A 21,567-nucleotide genomic window follows, 5' to 3' on the forward strand; every position below is an offset into this window, starting at 1 on the left:
CAAGCTCCTCTAGCTGACATCTTACAATGCTGTCAAGTCTACACCCCTGACCAAAATATTTTATCCCCCACTATACATTTCAAAAGCAGAAAAGGTGGTCTGACTTTCAGTGACAGAGCTTTGACTTTCCTCATAACAACGGTCTTTCCCATATCTTATTTCCTTCTCTTTCATTTAATGGTGCTACTATAGTTCCTTCTGACAGTGTTGGAAGGACCTATAAAGTCAGGTTACAAATAAACATGTGTAAAGGGTTGCAGATAAATAAGAGAAAGAGAATAATCTGTTCTTCATGTCCATCAGGAGGTAGTAAAGTAATATTACACCAAAACAAATACAAGTTAGATAATAGTAGGAACCTTTCAGTGCTGAGAATACCAAAGCACTAGAGCAATGAAGTACTGGTCACAAAAAACAAACAAACCAACCAACCAGAACAGCTTTAAGAGCACGTTAGATGAGCCTAACAGAAACTGCTACGAGGCACTGACATTTTTACCTCCTTGAGGCAGCGAAACAGTCTGGAGGCCCACAGAGTTGAGTTTTTTAGTGTTCATTTCAAAATGAATCTATCCAGTCACTGAGAAATACACAGGAGGTAAGCCGCATCCAAATTATTCCCCTTACAAAATACCATGACTTTATAAGTTCCAGACATTTGAAACCCCCTTATCCTTACCTCTTTGCTTCCTCCAGATGACAAAGGTACTCATAGGCTACATTCTGGCGCCGTCTTTCATCCATTTCCTCTGCTGTTAATCTCTCATTATCCAAAACAGCTGCAAATAGTCAGATAAATATACTCAGACAGAAGAAGATTGAACATCTCTAGCATCTGGATAGATCAATGCAATGGGAAAGGCATTACAACAAAGGTGTGATGATGGAAGGACTAGCAAAACAGAGAGGTGCTATAAAGGAAGGAAGAAGACTGCTCACTCGCATCAGAAGATTCCAGGTTCACAGGGGAAAGCTGCACCAAGGAGGGATTTCCAGGAGGAGATCCTTCCCAGCAGCAGTCAGCCCTTCAATGAGATCTAGGAGAGGTGCAGCCAGGCTGCATCCCTTCCTGTCCTACAGCTGAACTGCCTTCACCTGTGCTCCCAGGGCTGACCGGTCCTTTCCACAGGTGCTCAATCAGTGGGTCACATAAGGACTCAACAGTTCCCATCAGTATCCCAGTATCAAAAATCATATCCAATTTCCTCACAGGCACTCACCACAGGCATAATTTGTCTCAGAAAAATGAAAAGACAAATACATATGTTATCTGCAAGTAACAAAGACAGAGCTTCCTTACCCTTCCACCCTTATTGCATAAGTGTGCCATCTTCCCTCTCTGATTTCTCAATTTGACTTTGATTCAACTCTTTCTCATCTTCCAATTTCTCTGAAACCATCCATTTTTTTCTTACTTCCTTCTGGCTTTGCCTTTCTCTTCCTCACAAGCACATCAGCGACACACCACTCTCCACCTACCTACTGATTTTGACAGTCAAAGATTAAAGGACGACTGTATTTTCACATCGTGTAATTTCTTCTATACTGCTATATTTCATCCCTAAAATGATGGAAATACTCCTCTCAGCCATCACCTGGAGGATAATAATTTAGATCCACAATCTGCATATCGTCTTTGGATCAAACTCCTAAGTTATATGCCCAAATCTTTCTGATTTCTGTATGTTCAAACACTCTTTCCACTTACTGTTAAGTACCACAGTATCACAGTATCGTGCGGGTTGGAAGGGCCCTTAGAGATCATCGAGTCCAACCCCCGGGATTCGAGCCTCTGTGTAGCAGAGCGGCACTTCTACCACTTGTGCCACAGGGGGGATTCGAACCCGGGCCTCCAGTGTTGCAAAGTGGCGTCCTTAACCACTGCGCCACCGGGGCACACTAAGTGCCACACTAAGTACCTCCTCCACGCTCTCATGCTGAAAAAGCCATATATATATTGTTTTGTTTTTTAAGGTTTTATAGATCAGTGTGACAAATAGGAAACGCCTCGTACCATCATTAGTCAAATGCGAACTTACACCTGAAACACTCTCAGCAAACAAAAACCAACGGATGAGGTATCAACCACAGCATTTGGGACAGAGCAAGGCCTCGCTAAGAACGGCCAGGACGTCTCAGAAACCCGCCCTTGGCGGCCACACGCATCTTTCCCATTACATCAGACTTTCCCAAAGTTACAAGAGCTGAACACGGCTTCGTGCCGCGGCAGAGGCCGGGAGCGGGGAGGAGCCGCCGCCTCCGCCCGCCCCGCAGACCCCACCTGCGGCCGCGCCCCGACCGTCGCTTTCGCCATCTCCCATCCGCCGCGCGGCGCCCGCTCCATCTTTGCTCATTTTTGACGTGACGTCTCGCACAAGCGACCATACGCCACAGAAATGTCGAGCCGAAGCTTCCCTCTCCATTAGCCAGCATATTTTCGAGAGATGCGGGCGCTCCACCCGATCGCATCCGATCGGTTCGGATGGTAGGCGAGGCACCGCCGCCGACACGGCAGGGAGGCGGCCGGATCGTGCTGCCACGGCAGCGGCCCGCCGCGCCCTTCTCGTGCCCGCCGAGATTGCTGCAGCAGCGCAGCCCCCGCCCCGCCGGGCTCCCCTCCCCGCGGCGGACATGTTGGGCGAGGCGCTGCGCGGCGCACGGCAGCGACCCTCGCGCGGGAGGCGAATGACGGCCCCGCGCCGCTCGCGCCCGCCGCCTTCACCCGGCGCTCTTCTCCACCGCCCGCGTTACACCCGTCGGGCTCGGGCGAGTTCGCGTGTCCCGCCGCACCCGCTCCGCGGGAGACTCCCCCGCTGCTCCCCCGCTGCCCCCCGCCGGAGCCTTCGCGCCCAGCAGCGGTCCCGGGAACGGACGGGCTCGGGCCAGGCGACGCCGGTCAGGAAACCTCCTGGAGGGGGCAGCGACTCCCGGAGCCGAGCCCGAGCCCGAGCCCCAGCCCCAGCCCCAGCCCGTACTCACAGCCGTAGTGCGGCCGGGACATGCCCAGCCCGTCCACCTCCTCCGCCGCCATAGCGCTGCGTTGGTCCGGGCCCGGCCGGGAGCTGGGCGCGGCTGTTCCTCTTCCTGCAGCACCGGGTGTGGCGGGGGAGGAGCCGCTCGTTCCGTTGCCGGCTCCATCCGCCGCGGTTCGGTTGGGAAGCCGCCTCTGTTCTGTTCTGCCCCGCCCGCCCCGCGCCTATCGCTGGGCAACAACGTCACCGCCCGACCCCGTCCAGCCTTTGCTGTGCATCCAAGCCTGGAGAACGTTCAGAGTGTTACAGTTAACACAGAACGTCAAACCGACCGGCCATTATTCAGAGAAAAGGAAAGCTGGCATAATACAAAGTCGTATGCAGATAAGGCTTTGAGAATACACAGGCTCAGCACCAAAGGATTGAAAGATGGAAACGTATCATTATTACAAAGACCAGCTTTACTAAGCAGATGGACAGATCGCTGTGCACCTTGCAAATACACAAACCTGAGTACATTTCTCCTCTAAAATATGTATGTATATAGAGATTGATAGATATGTAAGTACACCAAAACGCAGCGGTATCGATCAGAACTACTGAATGATTTTCACGTGAAGAGGAGCTACTTACATTATGACTTCACAGCTGACAAAAGAGGTACCCAGAGAAAAAAGGGGAGAAAACGAGACTGAAGAAAAGATTTCTTCATGTCTATTCATAACATAATAAATAGGGAGGTAAAAATTAAGGAAACATTAAAACTCAGCAGTGTTAAACCAGATAGAATCACACAAATTCAGATGCTGGTCAAAGGAAGCTGAATGCTCAGGAGCTGAATGCTCAGGAGCACTGCTGAGCAGAAGGGATCTTCTCCTCCTGTGTATTCTCTGCTGCCCAGTGCTCTCAGCTGAACAGCAGCACACGAGGTGCCCGGGCCTTGATGCAGTTAACCTGGGTTTATTAAGAATACACATAACAACCCTGAGGAAAAACACATTTTCCCATTTAGTCAGAACTAAATAGGAAGAGTTACGGAACTCATTTATCCAAGATGTTTAAGCCTTATCCGCTGTGTCAGCAACAGGGTTTAGTTCCCTATTCAATTTTGCTGTCTTTCACTACATTCTATTCTATAGGCCCTTGATGCCCTGTAGAAATTGAGATGGAATTACCCTGGTTGAATAAGTCCATATATTCTACACACACATACACAAGTAATATATGTAAACACTTTTATATAAATATATATAAACGCAATTATTGCATACACATATAGTTGCAAAACATATTTCTATATCCAACAGCTGCCTGGGACACCGAGCTGTGTGCACGCTGTCTGCAGGACTCTCCATGAAAACCTGAGAAGAAGCAACAGAAAAGGAGGAGCCCAAATCCTGACCGGTCCCGTTACAGTCACAACCTGTGCACTGCAGAGCCACAGGCTGCCAGAACAGCAGGTGAGCACTTACTCTTTGGAGGCGAACAAGCAATCTCACCACTCAGAGCTACAGTATCTTACCTAACACCATCCAACAGATGGGTAACACTCACCAACAAGGAATTCCAACAGCACGTCGCTATTTAAGTGGGTTTGATTCACTGCCAACATTTGGGTGACTTTGCTTTCCCAAACATCAGCCTCCTCCCACCTGCAGCGCTGACAAACAGCTGCTCCTTCTGCTTCACAAACTCCACATCCTGCCCTGGTGGAAAGGAAGGCACCTGGAACCCTCACCTTTGTGTGTGAAGGAATGCCACTAAAAGCTTCATTTTGGTTACAAAAGACCGGTACGTTTACATTCAAAATGTCTCCGACAGGTTAAATACATTATATAGACATTTACACAAATAAGAGCACCAGCAGGGGAAGGATGGAATCGGGCCGAGCCCCGCCGTCCGCTCCCACCCACTCGAGGGCCCGGCTGGCGGCTCCTCAGGGCTGTTCTGGGCCCGTCCTGCCCCAGCCCCGCTGAGACCCGCCCCGCTCTCCCCCAGCCCCGCTCGCCCATAACCCCTCTCTCCCATAGCCCCGCTCTCCCATAGCCCCGCTCTCCCATAGCCCCGCTCTCCCATAGCCCCGCTCTCCCATAGCCCCTCTCTCCCATAGCCCCTCTCTCCCATAGCCCCGCTCTCCCCCAGCCCCGCTCTCCCCCAGCCCCGCTCTCCCATAGCCCCGCTCTCCCATAGCCCCTCTCTCCCATAGCCCCTCTCTCCCATAGCCCCGCTCTCCCCCAGCCCCGCTCTCCCCCAGCCCCTCTCTCCCATAGCCCCGCTCTCCCATAACCCCTCTCTCTGCTGCGCCCGCTGAGACCCGCCCCGCTCGGCGGCCTCGCGCACCCGATTCCCGCCGGCTGCAGAGCCGCCCCCGCCGCTCGCGGGGCATCGCGCAGGCGCGCCCTTCCCGGCGGCCGTTGCGCTGCGCGGCGCTGCCCGGCGGCGCGATGATCCACGAGCTGCTGCTGGCGCTCAGCGGGTTCCCGGGCGCGGTCTTCACCTGGAGCAAGCGCGGCGGGCTGCAGGTGCGGCCCCTCCGCTCCCCTCTTCTCGCCTTTCGCTTCTTCGCTCCTTCACCGCTCCCTTTTCTCGCAGGTGTCTCAGGAATTGCCTTTCCTGCACCCCAGCGAGACCAGCGTCCTGAACCGCCTCTGCCGCCTCGGTACCGACTACATCCGCTTCGTCGAATTCGTGGAGCAGTACACGGGACACGTCCAGCAGCAGGTCGGGCACTGTCGGTGCAGCGCTGCGCCAGCACAAACTCACTGTCCTGAGCAGGGATCTGTCAGGTTCTGTGTGGTGTAAATGAGCGAGGGTGCACAACTGCCTGTGTTGAAAGACATGATGGAGTGCGGAAATCTCATTCCTAGGGGAAGGGAACGTCATGTGGTAATTTCTGGTCCCCGCGGTTCAGCAGGAGATGGTGAAGTGCCCAGGGACTCAGGAGGCATTCGTTCATAAACACAGCAGTGCTGCAGCACGCACAGGCTGCTGACCGTTCCTGACTCCTGCAATCATCCACAGAAGAGCTAAACAGCTCCGTTCGTTTTGTTTTCTTGGTCGTTTTATGGTTGTTGAAGGTGCATTTCAGAGCGTTGTGACCATTGGCTGCTGATGTAGTGTTGCAGGAAGCTCCATTACTCATCAGACCTGTGCTGAGGGCCTGCTTTTATTGTTCTGTTTCAGGACCATCACCTATCTCAGCAAAACCAGAGTGGATTGCATGGCATTTATTTGCGAGCATTCTGCACAGGCCTAGATTCAGTGCTGCAGCCGTATCGACAGGCACTGCTTGACCTGGAACAAGAGGTAAAGGAGAGAGACTTAGGGCAAGAGGCTGTTTGCCGCTGGCACATTGTGGAAGCTTGTCATTTCTGCCATTACTGTACTGATAAGTGGTAGTAGTTAAAGAGACAACAAGATAGTTTCCTTTCCACTTTGGGAATGGCTTTCAAATTACTCCTGTGAGATGCTATTGTAAATGACTGTTTATTTAATAAGCTGTCATTCCCTTCCACATACAATTCAATAAGTGCCCCATCAGCCTCAGCCTGGTGCTGTTTCTCACTACCGTGACTTCAGTTTTCAGTTGCAGAGGTTCTGATAAAGTCCTCGGGACTTAGCAGATGTTCTGTCTTAGGTACTGTCATCATCCAGTGGTTTCATTAAAAGTTACATATGGGACATAGCGTGATACGAAACATAGAGCCAAACTTGCCTTTTTACTTATCTATGCCATTTTCTAATTTTCATTAATTGCTTTGTTGTCCTTACAGTTTCTGGCTGACCCACATCTTTCCATCTCACATGTTAATTATTCCTTGGACCAGGTAATGCTGATGAACCTGTTCATGCTAATGGTTACTCTTATCATTTTGTAACACATCTAATGAGAATGTGAATGGTGTAAACAAGGTTTAGTCTTTCATCTTACGTCATTTCTCCTCAACATCTCCAAATTTATAGTCCTGTAATCATACTTAGAGGGTCACTTGCACTTTGACACAACACATGGGTCCTCCTCCTTTACCCTGGCATAGTTCTCTCAACTTCTGTTTATTCTGAACTGCAGCTGGAATACAGTGTTTGAATAACCCTTGGTCCAGGTGAGGATGGACATTGTTTCCAGTGATTTTTCAGGTCACTGACTAGTTTCCAGCTAGAGTGGAAAGCATACTAACAGCTTGCTTAAACTACTGTAATTACCTGTTGTCCACACTTACTTAAGAGTAACAGTTCTCTCCCTTGTGCTGCAGTTTCAGTTACTCTTCCCATCTGTGATGGTTGTGGTGGAACAGATCAAAACTCAGAAGGTATGGTAAAATTTTAGCTAGTCTCTCTTAGCAAGTTTCCTCTATAGCTGATAAAGTATTTTGTGCCTTTATCCCAGAACTGAATGCTAGGAAAGAATCTGGTTTCAGTTAGTGTAAGTATTGAATGCTTTACAGATCTCTTTACACTCAGTTTGACTATTTCCTCATTATTAGCAAGATGCATTTTGTAATCACAACATGCTTCAAACTACAAGATGCTGCTAGTTGGAATTTCTTCTTTTCTGATTCTATTTTCTTCTATTCTTGAATTAAAAAAGGAAAAGGAGTAGCTAATGTTTCCAAAGTCCTTGGAGGTTTAGTTTTCATCTAGGGAAGCTTTTGAGAGACGCTTACATAGAAGACTTCTTTCTACACTACGCAGAGTATGTTTAATCTTTTTCTATCAGACTTCTGCGGTTCTTGTTAGCTGAAAATGTAGCATTTAAATACTTGAAAAGGTCAGTACAGATCCAAGCAACAGTCCTAGTCTAACCACTTTTTCTTTCTGTAGATTCATGGATGTCAGATACTAGAAACTGTCCACAAACATAGCTGTGGGGGGTTGCCTCCTGTTCGCAGTGCTCTTGAAAAGTAGGTAGATGCAACAAAACTATTTTGTTTGTACTTAACACCTGACAGTAGTATCGGAGTGTTTTCTTACTTGTGAAAGCAGATGATGCTGCTCGAATCAGACCTGCATGATTTAAAAGGGCAAACTGTCACAGTCTCCTTTATTTATCTAAAACAGATTCATGGCAGGAAGTAAAGCTTTCTCCATATTTTGTACTTTTGAGGATCCCACTAGGGCATCTTTTAGGGCTGAAGTCTAAACAAAATGTCTTGGATACAGCAGACATTGTTGTTTTTATTCATCCTTTAGAAAATAAAATAAATTTCACTGTGTATCGATGTAATGTAAGTATCACATTGCCTGTCTGATGAGCTGGAGTTTCCAGAATGATGTACAATGAGGTTTTGATTACTGTGTGCGATGGACCCACTGTCTGTTTCTTTTGATTTCAGGATTCTGGCTGTGTGTCATGGAGTCATGTATAAGCAGCTCTCTGCCTGGATGCTGCATGGATTGCTACTAGACCAACATGAAGAGTTCTTTATCAAACAGGGCCCTTCTGAGAGTGTCTCTGGCCAACCCGAAGATGATGATGATGACCTCGGAATTGGAGGACTTACGGGAAAACAGCTGCGAGAGCTGCAGGACCTGGTAAGACTGCAAGTTGCAGCTTGGCATCTTCAGTCATCAAGTAACTGAGAGGAAGTACTGCTTCAGTGCAAATGATACAAATGATCAGTCATTCTTGAGACCCCATGTACTGGGTCTGGCTGGGGCGGAGTTAAATCCTGTGCTTTGCACTTGTAGCTAGAATGGCATTAATATCAACACCTCTATTTTGTGTATTACTGAGCAGTGTTAGTGTAGTATCAAGACACTCTCTGGCCACTCCAAAGCCAGTGGGCTGGGAGTAGGCAAGAGGTGGGGAGGAGACATTGCAAGAGCAGCTGACCTAAACCTACCAAAGGCATATTCCATAAAGCACACTTGGCAATAAAAGCTGGGCAAGGAGGAGGCGCTTTTATAATAGAAATCTATGTCCTGAACAACTGTGAGGCCCTGTTCTGCAAGACATGGCTGAACATTGCCTGCTGATTGGAAGCAGAGAATAATTGTTCTCTCTATACTTCCATCTGTCCTTCGCTTGTTTTTCCTCCTCTTTTTTCCCTCTCTTTGATTAAATTGTGCTTATCTCAGCTTGTGAGCATTTCTTTTCCTCCCCACTGTTTTATCCGCCTTTTCCTTGGAAAGAGGGAGAGTGAGAGAGGTGTGAAGTTCAGCTAATCATTGTAAAACCATCACATCTGATAGGATGGCAGATCAACAGAGTGTCATTGCAGGTTGCAGCTAGATATTAAGAAGATAATAATCCTGGGCTCACGTGGACAAACTTGGGAGCAGAAGGCCGTATCAAATAAAATATGCATAGCCACAAATAACGGGAAGTACTGTGCTCATCTTGCTCTTCTCTGATTCCTTAACCAACAGCGATCTTCCATGCTTAGTGAAGCATCGCAGCATTTGAACAGTTACTGCATCAGGCTCAAGTGAGAAACAACTGCAATTTCATAAATTCACGCTCTGGTTTGCTGTGAGAAAATATTTCCTGGGCACTGTTGGTTTTAATATGTTAAACACAGCTCTGTGAATGCACAAAAGATCCACTGCGGTTACACCTTGCACTGTGTAAAATTCAGTGCCTTCTATAAGCAGTCTTTGCTGAGAGCAGATTTCACATAGGCAAAAACAAGGAAAAGCTTTAAAAGGCCATGGAAAAACAGTTACTTTTAGTATACTCTGATCCTTATTTATTGTTGGCTTTTTTTAATATAAACCTGTTGGTTTTTTGTGTTTTTTTTTTCAACCTTTTTCTCTCCTTGTGCTTTCTGTCTTGTCCCTGGTGTCTCTGACAGCGCTTGATTGAGGAGGAGAACATGTTGGCTCCATCTCTAAAACAGTTCTCTCTGCGAGTGGAGATGCTGCCATCATACATTCCTGTGCGAGTTGCTGAAAAAATCTTGTTTGTGGGAGAATCTGTACAAATGTTTGAGAATCAAAATGTTAACCTGACCAGAAAAGGTAAGGAGCATCTTTCTTATGGCCATCATTCAGCTGTGAAAGACTGACAAGTATCTTCCAAAATACTGTACGAACAAATTCTTTAACAGTCACTGTTAAAATGATGAGCTTCAGAAAATACAAATGGCTGTGCCAGATCAGAGTGATGATCCAACTGCTCTGCTTCTAATTGAGTGCTAGGAAAGGATATAAGTGCAGCACAAGTAAAAATTGCTTTCCAAACATAAGTTACCATCTGATTTACACTGGAGAAATAAACCCACTGTAAAGGTCATATTGCCTTTTGAGTTTCTATCCCTGTCCCTGAAGGGTTCAAACAAATGCAGGAACACATCTTGCTCTGAGTGTGTGTGTGTGCAGAATAGCATCACAGACTTAGAATACATGCACTAAGAGATTGATTGCAGTGTATTCCCAAAAGTGGCTGGGGAAGACAGATCATCACACGATGGAGCTTCAAAGACAAAAGCAAAACAAAGATGATTCCAACTGATTGGTCTCTTTGAGAGCCTGATAGGTTTACACTGGAAGATGATTTTTGGAAATACACTGCAGCAAGAGAGGAGGACTGCTCTAGATTCTCAATCTTGAACTTGTCTATGTAAGTTAGGCTTATGGTTAGGCTGCGGTTGGACTTGATGATCTTCAAGGTCTTTTCCAGCCTGGGTAATTCTATGATTCTATGAAGAATACTCAAGTGTCTAATGCCAGTGCAGATAACAAAGAACCAATTGAATTGGATTGCTTTCTTCTGTTTGTAGAAGTGAGGAGTGGTTTCAAATTCCCAAGTCCAAGCAATGGGATACAACTGTAAGGGACAGAGTATGTGGAGAATCAAACCAACTGGTAAATGCAGCAGAAAAGTTCAGGGTTCAATGATCTAGCTGAGTCCTGGGAAAAAGGACTGTATATTTGCACATAACATCACTCTGCATCTTCCGTGCTTACCTGCTTTTTGTTTGTTTGTTTGTTTTGTCTGATACTGCAGAACTGCTGTATCAAGTGTCTATTGTGTAATAGTATTTGCAGTACTATCTTGTACTTGGTACTTCAGGGCCTCCACAAATTCACGTTCCTCGTGTCTGACATGACACTGGGGCAGAGAGGCTGCCCAGGAAGCACAGTGTGCTGGAAAGGGTCTGTGCTTACTTGAATAATATTTGTTATCATCCATAACATCTCATTGTTGTACAGGCTCCATCCTAAAAAACCAGGAGGACACTTTTGCAGCAGAACTACATCGACTCAAGCAGCAGCCACTCTTTAGTTTGGTAGACTTTGAATCTGTGGTTGACTGGATACGGAGCACAGTTGCTGAGGTAAGGATCCCAGGTAGGGTGACTATACAGATTGAGGAGCTTGAGTTTTGTGAATGACCAGAAGAAGGGAAGCTGTTTACAATCAATTAAAACAGGAAGGTGAAAAAAAGTAGGTAGCTTTTATGCTCTTACCAGGTTTAGTGTCCTATCATTCCAACTTCTAATGATACAAAGACTTCAAATAGTACCAGTCATCTGCAGGGAATTTTAATACAGTATTATAGTATTCATATAGTATACATAGTATTTAATATAGTATTAATATAGTATTGTAGTTAGTAGCATGGGTTGCCCACCCAGGAGTCATCTTAGTGTCTTCCTCTTTTGTTTTATATAACATTTTATATACGTGCATTTTAAATTTATCACTAGTATTTTAAGACAGTTACTGAATTCTATACATTAAGTTTATCTGTAACTAAGGAGATTTCTTGTTTGTTTATTCTGTTTTCTCACTAGCATCTTTGGAAACTGATGGTGGAGGAATCTGACTTACTTGGACAACTGAAGGTAATGTTACTGTTAACTTGTTTCTGCAAAAGTAGCTTAAAATTGCTGGTGTGGGATTTGCTTTGTTTCATTTTTTTTTAATGGTCCTTTCCCAGCAAATGCTTTACTGTCTTATGTTTTATACTTTCTTCTTTTAGGTAACTCTCTTTTCATTTCCCAAGATCATGAGTACAGTGATAGAACTTAGTCAGAGACAGAGTTAAAGGAGAAAATGTATGTGGTTTTGTGCTTTGCATCTCAGAGATTCATTTTATTGCTTGCAGTGCATTGCACTGTAGACTTTCTGGCCACTGGATGAAGTTTACAGCTCTCCAGCTGTGTTTTGAAATGGCAGAAATTGTCCAAGTAATCAAAAAGCATTACCAGTTATAATGCTTACTCTTTCTGCTCAGTTTTTTATATGCTTACATATAAAAACTTTTCTAAACAGATTATAAAAGACTTTTACCTTTTGGGAAGAGGCGAGCTGTTTCAGGCCTTCATTGACACTGCACAGCACATGTTAAAAACACCACCTACGGCTGTAACAGAACATGGTGAGTGCTGATTACTCATCTACAAAATGTCCTCCCTGTGCTCTGGCAGGAAAATAGTAAAGTCCAGTGCAGATTTCCTTATCTTATCCTCTGAATGTTTTCATTAGTTTTGAAAGAGCAGTACTTCTGAATTACAGAATAATGCACATTGAGCAAAAATAACATCTTTCAGTAACTTTCAGATGATAGCTTTCTCTCCGTATTGAAGAGCGAAGTTAAAGTAGTGAAAGTAGTGTTGGTCTTTTATGGCCCAACGTAAATAATTAATAGGTGCAAAATAAGCACTGTCCCTATCTTGAGTTTTCTGTTAATATTTGTGTTTTCTCTCTATCAGACATCAATGTTGCATTTCAGCAGTCTGCTCATAAGGTACTGTTAGATGATGACAACCTTCTTCCTTTGCTTCACTTGACCATTGAGTATCATGGAAAGGAGCATAAAGGTATCTATTTGAATTTTTAGTAATGAGTTAAGAGGGATTATGACAATGACCTGGTTTTCAAAATCCTACTGCTCTCATGTGGATTTAAGAAATATTAAATTCTCTTCCTTAACAGCCCTGTGTGATACCCTAGTTTGCTTTTCCTCTTCTTGTTCTGTTCTTTCCCCTTTTCATTCTTCTCTGGAAGGCTTTGCCTTGACTGAGAGAAAGACGTAACTGAGCACCTTATCTGTTTTCAGATTCTTCTCAGACTCGTGAAGGGACTTCCCGAGAGTTATCTCCACGTGAAGCTCCTGCATCTGGCTGGGCAGCTCTGGGCCTTTCTTACAAAGTTCAGTGGCCACTGCATATTCTCTTTACTCCTGCTGTTTTGGAAAAGTAAGTACTAAGTATTGTCTTTGTGTCTGGAAGCTCCCTGATCTCAGGCTTTTTTCCCTTATAGAGAGCATATAAAAGGTATCTACCTATCTAAAGGTAGAGCTTTAGCACCTGAGCTTGCTCACTGAGCCTTACTCTTCCTACTTAGCAATGTTGAGGTTACTTGTTGCAGATGAGGCCATGGCTGAGCTGTCAGCAAAACAGATCTGTCAAAACTTCACCAGCTCTTTTCTGGTAATGTTAGAATTTGTTTTGTTTTTTTTTGTAATCAATAACCAATACAATCGAATCTGTTACTGAAATTGGCTGCTACTTCATCTACCCTGTCTGTTGGCAGGCAACTATCTGCCATTTCTCTTTCCAGTCTTACACTGTTGTGTTCTCCAGTACCTGTAATCAAGAAAGAGTTCTGTCCTAAACAGCTTTGTTCTTTTTTGACTGTAGGTACAATGTTGTGTTCAAATACCTGCTCAGCGTGCGACGGGTCCAGGCAGAGCTACAGCATTGCTGGGCTCTCCAGATGCAACGTAAACACCTGAAATCTAACAGAACTGATGCCATCAAGTGGCGTCTGAGGGACCACATGGCTTTTCTTGTGGACAATCTCCAGTATTATCTCCAAGTGAGTATTAAACAGAGTTGAACTTGTATCACTTAATTGGGAACTGACAGAAATCTAGGGTGGGAGCTCTGAAGTTTTAAACTACAACTTTCTCCAAGTTCCCGGATTCAGTGCTACAACTGTACAGTTAGTGGATATGTGAATCAATAGAGTTTTAAGTATTAATGGAAATGCAAATGTTTCTGGCTCTCTAGTGCTATTAAGGAGCTGTGAGAAGCCCCACTTACCCCTGAAGCTAAATCAATAAGCTGCATCCTGTCTTGGTCCTTTGCCCCTTGAAGTGAACTCTACTTTGTTGAGTAACAGTGAGTTCTTTTGGGTGGTTTTGTGTTTGTTTCTTTTAGTTAGGATTTTTTTTTTTTAATTGAAAGAAGCCATGTTCTCAGTTTCAAATCCCAACAGTAGTTAGTAGTAGCATAATTTTGCAAAAATCAATTTGTTAATAGCTACAACAGTGGAATCTAGGGGGTCTGATTTTCAGGCTTTCTGGAGTAATGGCTCAAGCCTTTGCCCTGATGAGCATATTATGCAGGCTTTGCCCATTGCTGGTGAAAGTGCATAGTTAGTGGTGGTGACTGTATTGAAAAACAGTGCTTTGTAGCCGTGAATGTGATTTATCGTACAGAAACAAATAGATTGCTCCAAAAGTCATGCTTCCTAAGTACTTTTTTCACTAGTTAGAAATTAACTGTTTTTCTGCATTTGGGATCAGTTCTTTCCTTATTACTGTACTACTGTTGTATATAGAACTCCATTAATGACGCAGATAGAAATCAATGCTCAGCCTCTAATATAAGGGTAGCGGTAGGGAAAGCAAATTTCTTATACAACTTCTAGCTGGTCTGAGGTATTCCTATTCTTCTAGGAAGCTGTTAATGTAAACTCTTTGCATATTCATCAGGTGGATGTACTGGAATCTCAGTTCTCACAGCTTCTCCAGCAAATAAATGCCACACGAGATTTTGAGAGTATACGACTGGCTCATGATCATTTCTTAAGTAATCTGTTGGCTCAGTCTTTCATCCTCCTAAAGCCTGTAAGTAGATCTTGTTTTCAACTCTTTTTCTATAAGTTGTTTTTTCCTCAAGAAAAAGGGCCTTGGTGACTACTGAAAAATATGGCATTAATATCATCTGGATTATGAATGCTTTAATTTTCAGGAACTAAAAACAAACTTCCTCTGAGGCTGAGCTCTGTATGTAATTGGTAACCTGTACTTTTTTTCCCTGTACAGGTTTTCCACTGTTTAAATGAAATTCTGGACCTTTGTCATAGTTTTTGTTCTCTGGTGAGTCAGAATCTGGGACCGTTAGATGAGCGTGGAGCTGCACAACTCAGTATTCTGGTGAAGGTGAATGTCTATTGATATGGTCTTGTTCATCTCCCTTGCAAACAGCTAAGCTTTAACTTTACTCTTGTTCTACGCTGAGATCAGACCTTCTGTGTGGACACTCAGAATTACTTGAATTAATCAATATCACCTTTTGGCTGCACCTAATTGTTTCGGCTCACAGGTTACCTTATAGTAGACCTCAAGCAAAAATCTTTTGCAGTGATACTTTTGAGAGGCTTTCCTGAACAGGTTTCCTGTAATTTGTAGGGGTTCAGTCGTCAGTCGTCGCTGCTCTTCAAGATTCTATCTAGTGTTCGAAACCATCAAATAAACTCCTACTTAGCACAACTGCTACTACGTCTGGATTATAACAAATACTACACACAGGCTGGAGGCACCTTGGGCAGGTAGGAATGGCTTCAGTGGCACTTGCAGAATTATCCTGGGGCACGTGAAATATAAAGCATGCTACACACTTGTAATTAAGCAATGTTGATTTTTCTGTAGGCCAAAATCAGTGGAAGCAAGATGCTACCAAGCACTGTGATAGAGAAGTAACAATACCAGACAGACTTGGCTTCTGGTTTTCATGTGTGCTTCCCCCCAGTGCTTTTGAGCTACCTGCTAGTTAACACTTGCTGAAAAACGGTCATGTGCGTTAATAGAGGGGAGCTTCCTTAAATTTCTTAGTATCTATTTGTAGGTATGTTAATATTGCATCCTTCTCTTGCAGTTTCAGAATTGAGCACGAAGACCTTTTCTTCAGACCGTGACCAGCAACAGAGTAAGCAGTGAAGCCTGTGCAGTTGGCTCTTGCCTAGTGAAACAGTGTCAGAAAGAACTGGCAGGAAGTGCTACCTACCTGCAACTGCCTAGTGATTACAGAAAGCTTCTCCATTTGTCCGGAACTAGTACAAACATGTTTCCTGCAGTCTTCATGTGCTCATAGAATATGGAGGAAGTCACCTGTTGTTCTTAACCATGAATGAAGTTTTAGCTTTCTTCAGAAATTTGACTTAACTGTCATAAACCAGTTTATCACACACCTGCTAATCAAATACTTAGCTCTAGGTAAAAGAAACAACTCCAATAGCATTTTGAAGTGGACTGGAAGGGGATGAAGGAATAGAATTTAAGAATTTTTTTTCTTTTACAGTGTGCTGTTCCACCATGACAGTATAGTTTTCAGTATAGTTAAGTTTTACAGAGAAAGTATGTGACATTGCTAGCCCAGTCCTTAATGTATTTTAATATACTGGAATTATTCATACCTGTTAATATTTGCACTGTTCAAAGTGCAAATCTCCCTCTACTGACAGAAAAAGGTGTGAGAAATAAAGCTAGGGAGTAACTTAAGACATCATCTGTAAATGTACTCTGTTTCCATTCAAGACTATTTAGAATGCTGCTCATGACTAATGTAGTGAACCAAAATAAATCTTTGGCATGCACTTTTCTCCTGCACCTCAGGCTTCCAGCAGTTGATTTGTCCTAGCTCCCTTCTCTCTTCCACTTTTGTATTGCCAGTCTGTGCTGAGGCAGGTTAATATCTGTGTAGTCAAAACAGGAGGGAAGAAAAAAAAAAAAGTTGCCAAAACAAAACAGTACTTTGTCCTCAAAGTTCTTACCAGTCGCTTCAGAAGTATCTTGTTCCAGCAAGTTGCAGCAGTACACAACATTCCATTTCAAAAAACAGAAGTGGCGCTGGTGCCCTGAACGCAGTCATGGGTCCATCGTTCTGTAAATAAGTCTACCACCTTTCCATCCCTTTGTAAGTGACTTTTTGTGTTGGGGTCAGGCTTTAGACGAAGTAGAATATTTAAGCTATTCAGCCCAGACAAACAAGTGTTTCTTTTCCCTCTGCCCTCATCTAGGCAAGGCAGATTAATTAGAAGACCCAATAGCTAACACAAGAGATCGAACATTTATTTCATGATAAAAGTTCAGCAGATAAAACTATATACAGTAAACCATGCACACTGTCTGATTCCACACAAACATTTAAAACCTGATTAAAACAGTCTGCACAACAGTGAGACAGCAGGACAAAGTTTAAGCTTAGTGAGGGACATAATCATGTTTGTATTTTGGATGCTTGTTGTAGCCTACTCTCTCTCCAGCAATAAGGCTCTGGATCACCCACTCTTGTGAGACAACAGGCAGCCTTAATGCTTCTGCGCACTTCAAGACAACAGCTGGGCAGGAAAGATCAGTCACCACCACATCATAAACACCCAATGCAATATCTGTGTATGAAGAAAGAGGTGCTGGTCAGGTTAAAAAAAAAAAAAGCAGAAGAAAAAAAAAAAAGAGAAAAGGGTTCTTCTTTGCAACAGCAGATAAGTCTGTTTAACTACCATACTACCATGAATCTCCTTAGCATCTCCCATTGCTAGCCTATGAATTCTCTTTGTTAGAAGTTAAGACAAGCTGTACAGCAACACTGGGCATTGGAAAGTAAAGCATTCCCCCTAGTGCAGACAGAAGTTAACAGAAAACTAGTAGCCAAGGTAACAAGCAGGAGCAGATAACCACGCATTCTGACCTCAGGCTGCAATAGTAGGGCCTACATCAAGCAGCAAGCTGAATGTGTATACAGGAATTCAGAGGAACAGGGAAACAATTCTAGTGGCCTACAGAAGGCCCAGGAACAATTCTTTAAGGCTGACGGCCTGTATCCTGGATTTCTGCAGAGTATAATTCACTGGAAGGTAGAGCTGTATATAATACAAATTACATTCAGGCAGGGAGCTAACGTTGGCATTTTGCCTTACTTTATGCTTATAGACATGCTTACAAACCATCCTAAATGATTTTTAAAACCATACAGGAGAGCACAGCAGCATAGCATTTCCAGCTACTACAGAAAGCCAATGAGTACCTTTGTTGTTAGCATTTGAAAAATGCTGTTTAACAGAAGATGCTCCCCCAGCCATAAGGATTTCAGACCACAAATCCAGGAAGTTCTGCTGCTGATCTGATACCAGGAGAACCTTCAGGTTATGGAATGGGTTTTCTCGTGGGTGCCTGCGTAAGAAAGAATTGCAGACTTAAAAATACCTGAAAATCTTAAGGCCTTCCAGTATTTAAAGGGAACTAATAAACAGGAGGGAAATCAACTTTTTACATAGGTAGACAGTAACAGGGTAAGGGGGAATGGTCTTTAAAGGAGGGAAGGTTTAGTAGCTGTTGGGGGAGGGTGGTAAGGTGCTGGAACAGGTTGCCCGGAGAGGTTGTGGATGCACCATCCCTAGAGGTGTTCAAGGCCAGGTTGGATGGGGCCCCTGACAACCTGATCTAGTACTTGATCAAGGAGTTGGCAACTCTGCAGCACAGGGATTGGAATCCGATGATCTCTGAGGTCCCTTCCAACCCATGCTATTCTATGATAATCCCAGATTTTGAGGACCGTCATTCACCACACCATGTCAACTGACTGGCTCCCATATTAGTACCTTTAATATCTGAACAGCACACATTTCTGGAATACCTGGAACAATTTTCCTCTATTTACAGAGAGTAAACAGAGCCAGAACACACTGGCAACATGTGCAAATATACATGTGGGCATGCATATGCATGGATGCAGCCACCTGAATGCAGAGTTAGGCTAATCTCTCTAGTCCTAAACAACCTACTTTGTGTACATCCAAAACACCTCAGCTTTGACAGGGCCAAGCAATCTAGCATCATTCTCCAGACTAAGAGACTCCAGGGATTTGAAATCTGCTTTTGTCTGCTCACCACTGTCTCCAAGGAGTCTCAACAGAACACGATTAAATTCTGTAGAAGTCTCAAGAATTCAAAACATGCCAGTGAGAAAGTTGCAGTGTATTACTCTCCTTTATCAGTTTCCAAGCTATTAGAGAGATCAGCTAAGTGAGTGGGAAGTCTTGCCTAAATTTCATCTCTCTTCCTGAGAGACTCTTTTTGTGCATACAGCAGCCAAATCCACCTTGGTGTTGAAGCTACATCCAAAGAAAGGAAATGGAAATGCTATTTCTACATAAATGGCAAACATGGGTAGCAGTACTATAGACACCTTCAGTATCTAAAATACTCAAAAGCTAACCAAGCATAAGATCTTTCTCTCCTTAAATTCTTAGCCTGTGCTCTTACATCTTGGTTATTACTTACGGCACTTACCACTCTAGCAATTTTTGCTCCTGCAGGCTATAACCAGCTGGCAAAAGGTAATTCCGATAATTTTGCAGCTGGTTAGCGTGACAGCTGTCATAAACCCAGATATGAGACACACAAGGGATCCCTCGGGCAAGGCACAGCAAGTATTTCCGTGTTCGACAATGCTGATCCGCAATTAAAAGACACTGATATGCTGCATTACACTTCAGGAGAGATTAAAAACAAACAAAACCATGTAAACTCAGGCAAGATGCTCTAACAACAGTTTACATTTTTATTAAAAATCTTTTTTTGGTGAGGAAAAGTAAAAATAAAAACTAAGACTATCACCTGCCCTGAAGTCTACTCAACATTCTTCTGGCTTTGCCTGTATTTTTATGCTCTCTAAATAAATCTTCAGAAAACGAGTTTTAAACTAAACAAAAGTTGAAGATTTATTCTTGGTGCTATCATTACCTGTAGATTCTGTCATTATCACTACATCAACTTCAGATTTCACATAAGACTAGGATAAATTCTTTGCATAAATTTCAACAGTAAACTTCAATTATTTGATAGATTGGATTTTTTCCTACAAATCCAGTAGATCAAGTGCCATGCTTGACAAAACTTGTTTAATAGATTACAGTACTGCTGACAGGTACGACTACATCACTTTTAAGGTCTTCACCAGCTGTAAAGTGAATCTGTATTCCTGTAGTGTTACTTTGAACCTCTGAAGGTAATTGGCCCATGTTACTAAAAGTGATTTCTTTATAGACAGGTACTTTCAAGACAACAAATGTGCAGTAAATTAACTTGACTCTAACTTAAACTCAGCAGCATTTCCCATGGAAACAAGAACTGTCTCTAGCTGTCCAGATTCCCTGGGTAATGCCTTAGAATTATCACCACTAAATCACAATGCACTGACTCAAAGTAAAGACCGGATCCGTAGAATTAGGTTCCACAGTACAAAAAAGAAATGGACATTAAAGAAGCAGGCCCAGCCAAGAGCTACTAAGATGATCTAGGAATTGGTGCATCTGACACACAAGAAGTTGAAAAAGCTGGACTTGTTTAGGAATATGAAGAGACTTCTAGGTGGTCTCACTAATACATATTAATGACTGACAGGAGGGCACAAAAGATGGAGACAAATGATATTTGATGATATCCACTTAAGACACAAATTTAAATACAGAGAATTCCATTTAAATACACACACACACACACACACTTTAATTGGAGATGGTCAAGCACCTCAACAAGATGCCCAGAGAGGCTGTGCAATCTCCAGCCTCAGGATACCCAACTGTACAAGGTCCTGAGCAACTTGCTCAAGTTGGTCCTGCTTACAGCAAGGTGTTGGAATAGACAATCTACAGAAACTCCTTCCAATCTCAACTACTTTGACTATCATTCTACAAATCAGTGAGCAAGCCTTCACCTGTGTTTCATTATAGTCTTCCAGGATATAGCCAGCTCCTGCTCGCAACTGCTTTGCTATATAGTGTTTGTTGTACGGAGCCATCTCTAAGAATTCTAAAACAGAAACAGAAAGTTAAGATTTTAGCTATAATCCACACAAAAATGATAACAAAGGGAAACATGACTATTAGCCTAACTAGCCAAGCGAGTACCTCGTGGCTTTCTTTATGCTGAAGTTCACTGTGTAGAACACAAGTACTTTAGCAAAGGCAAACTGCAGCAACCCATTCATACTTTCAAATATACTTTCCCAGCATTATTGCTTCTCTCTCAAAATCTTGCTTCTCATTACATTTTTCTCAGACTACTAGTCTCACCTTAGTTTGCTGAGCAGCTCTGTAACCATCACTGATACATCACCATGTATTTCAAGCTGTAAACTCTCTAAAACAGAGACTGAGTCTTAGCTCCTTTCTGTAAAGGACTGAAGAGCAAAAGGGTAAAACAAACACTCACAAACGCCTGACCAGACTGCATCCAAACATTGTCCTACAGCCACAGCATCCCACTTGAAAACAGAATGGGAACACCTCACCTTCTTCCTCCTCACTACTCCCTGCAGGACCATCTGAAGGCTTCTGGCAATTGACCAATTTGTCACTGGGTGTTGCCATTGTGAGGAGAAAGGCATAGCCCAAAAAGAGGGTCTTATTGTGTGGCAATGGCCCATGTTGGTCCTCCAGTACTGGGGGATCGGCAGCATCTACACCTTCACATGTGCTCACAATCTCTCCTGCTCTCACAGCCCCTGTGGAGAGACAGCGGTACCATGAACTTTATAAGTCAGGTTCGGTACAAAGATCTGCAGAAGGATTTAGGATATGTTCAATTTCAGTTACTTCACTGAAGATGACAGGACTTGGTTAGGATTAGGCTAAGATA

General features: G+C 43.7%; 3 protein-coding genes and 2 long non-coding RNA genes across 43 annotated transcripts in view; 1 reads left to right on the forward strand and 4 right to left on the reverse strand.

The window, feature by feature from the left end:
• Positions 1-3,100, reverse strand: part of IQGAP1 (IQ motif containing GTPase activating protein 1) — a 42,074-nt gene extending 38,974 nt beyond the window's left edge. For all 3 annotated transcript variants that reach the window (XR_014934218.1, XM_085515088.1, XM_015873236.3), the window contains exons 1-2: positions 2,980-3,100; positions 680-779 (exon numbers count right to left, since the gene is read on the reverse strand). Coding sequence is in view for 2 of the 3 variants with exons in the window: in XM_085515088.1 (XP_085371214.1) it covers positions 680-779; positions 2,980-3,031 (152 nt within the window). In the remaining variant the exon portion in view is untranslated. The remainder of the gene's footprint in view (positions 1-679; positions 780-2,979) is intronic.
• Positions 3,101-4,193: 1,093 nt separating this feature from the next.
• Positions 4,194-5,356, reverse strand: LOC146758420 (uncharacterized). Of its 2 annotated transcripts, none has more exons than XR_014934227.1 (3): positions 5,313-5,356; positions 4,527-4,678; positions 4,194-4,333 (listed from the first exon to the last, which is right to left on the reverse strand). It is a non-coding gene; the product is annotated as an uncharacterized LOC146758420 (long non-coding RNA). The 2 variants fall into 2 exon arrangements; XR_014934228.1 differs by lacking the exon at positions 5,313-5,356 and adding an exon at positions 4,820-5,016.
• TUBGCP4 (tubulin gamma complex component 4) lies at positions 4,627-16,536 on the forward strand. Of its 6 annotated transcripts, XR_014934226.1 has the most exons (19): positions 5,386-5,494; positions 5,565-5,693; positions 6,156-6,278; positions 6,746-6,799; positions 7,226-7,282; positions 7,794-7,873; positions 8,306-8,504; positions 9,767-9,932; positions 11,127-11,251; positions 11,711-11,761; positions 12,192-12,297; positions 12,632-12,739; positions 12,979-13,117; positions 13,562-13,739; positions 13,934-14,044; positions 14,641-14,775; positions 14,974-15,090; positions 15,340-15,479; positions 15,806-16,432. XR_014934226.1 is itself a non-coding variant. In XM_085515109.1 (18 exons), the coding sequence occupies exons 5-18, from the start codon at positions 7,250-7,252 to the stop codon at positions 15,843-15,845; spliced, it is 1,617 nt and encodes a 538-aa protein (XP_085371235.1). In that variant the 5' UTR covers positions 4,627-4,763; positions 5,565-5,693; positions 6,156-6,278; positions 6,746-6,799; positions 7,226-7,249; the 3' UTR covers positions 15,846-16,536. The 6 variants fall into 6 exon arrangements, 5 of the variants coding, with proteins under 5 accessions (XP_085371235.1, XP_085371237.1, XP_015728742.1 ...); XM_085515109.1 differs by lacking the exons at positions 5,386-5,494; positions 13,934-14,044 and adding an exon at positions 4,627-4,763 and having other exon boundaries at positions 15,806-16,536; XM_015873256.2 differs by lacking the exon at positions 13,934-14,044 and having other exon boundaries at positions 15,806-16,536.
• Positions 10,601-12,350, reverse strand: LOC146758421 (uncharacterized). The gene is made up of 3 exons (XR_014934229.1): positions 12,210-12,350; positions 11,384-11,446; positions 10,601-10,740 (listed from the first exon to the last, which is right to left on the reverse strand). It is a non-coding gene; the product is annotated as an uncharacterized LOC146758421 (long non-coding RNA).
• A 441-nt stretch (positions 16,537-16,977) lies between the features above and the next one.
• The window catches only part of TP53BP1 (tumor protein p53 binding protein 1), a 29,572-nt gene continuing 24,982 nt past the window's right edge, over positions 16,978-21,567 (reverse strand). For 28 of the 31 annotated variants that reach the window (XR_014934214.1, XM_085515086.1, XM_085515085.1 and 25 more), the window contains 5 exons: positions 21,221-21,433; positions 20,645-20,739; positions 19,219-19,418; positions 17,954-18,099; positions 16,978-17,318 (listed from right to left, as the gene is read on the reverse strand). Coding sequence is in view for 27 of the 31 variants with exons in the window: in XM_085515086.1 (XP_085371212.1) it covers positions 17,131-17,318; positions 17,954-18,099; positions 19,219-19,418; positions 20,645-20,739; positions 21,221-21,433 (842 nt within the window). In the remaining 4 variants the exon portion in view is untranslated. Of the gene's footprint in view, positions 17,319-17,953; positions 18,100-19,187; positions 19,419-20,644; positions 20,740-21,002; positions 21,434-21,567 lie in introns of those variants that run through there. The other 3 variants (XR_014934215.1, XR_014934213.1, XR_014934216.1) reach the window with 2 other exon arrangements.

This window comes from Coturnix japonica, chromosome 14, assembly GCF_054131305.1.
Source record: "Coturnix japonica strain WE chromosome 14, WE-NBRP24, whole genome shotgun sequence".
NCBI classification, from domain to species: domain Eukaryota; kingdom Metazoa; phylum Chordata; class Aves; order Galliformes; family Phasianidae; genus Coturnix; species Coturnix japonica.

Excerpts from the sequence above, each read along its gene's own strand:
- TUBGCP4 (XM_015873256.2), top strand. The coding sequence starts at position 5,417 with ATGATCCACGAGCTGCTGCTGGCGCTCAGCGGGTTCCCGGGCGCGGTC. Across the intron at positions 6,279-6,745 it reads TGCTTGACCTGGAACAAGAG|TTTCTGGCTGACCCACATCT; the intron begins GTAAAGGAGAGA and ends TTGTCCTTACAG. Across the intron at positions 7,283-7,793 it reads AACAGATCAAAACTCAGAAG|ATTCATGGATGTCAGATACT; the intron begins GTATGGTAAAAT and ends TTCTTTCTGTAG.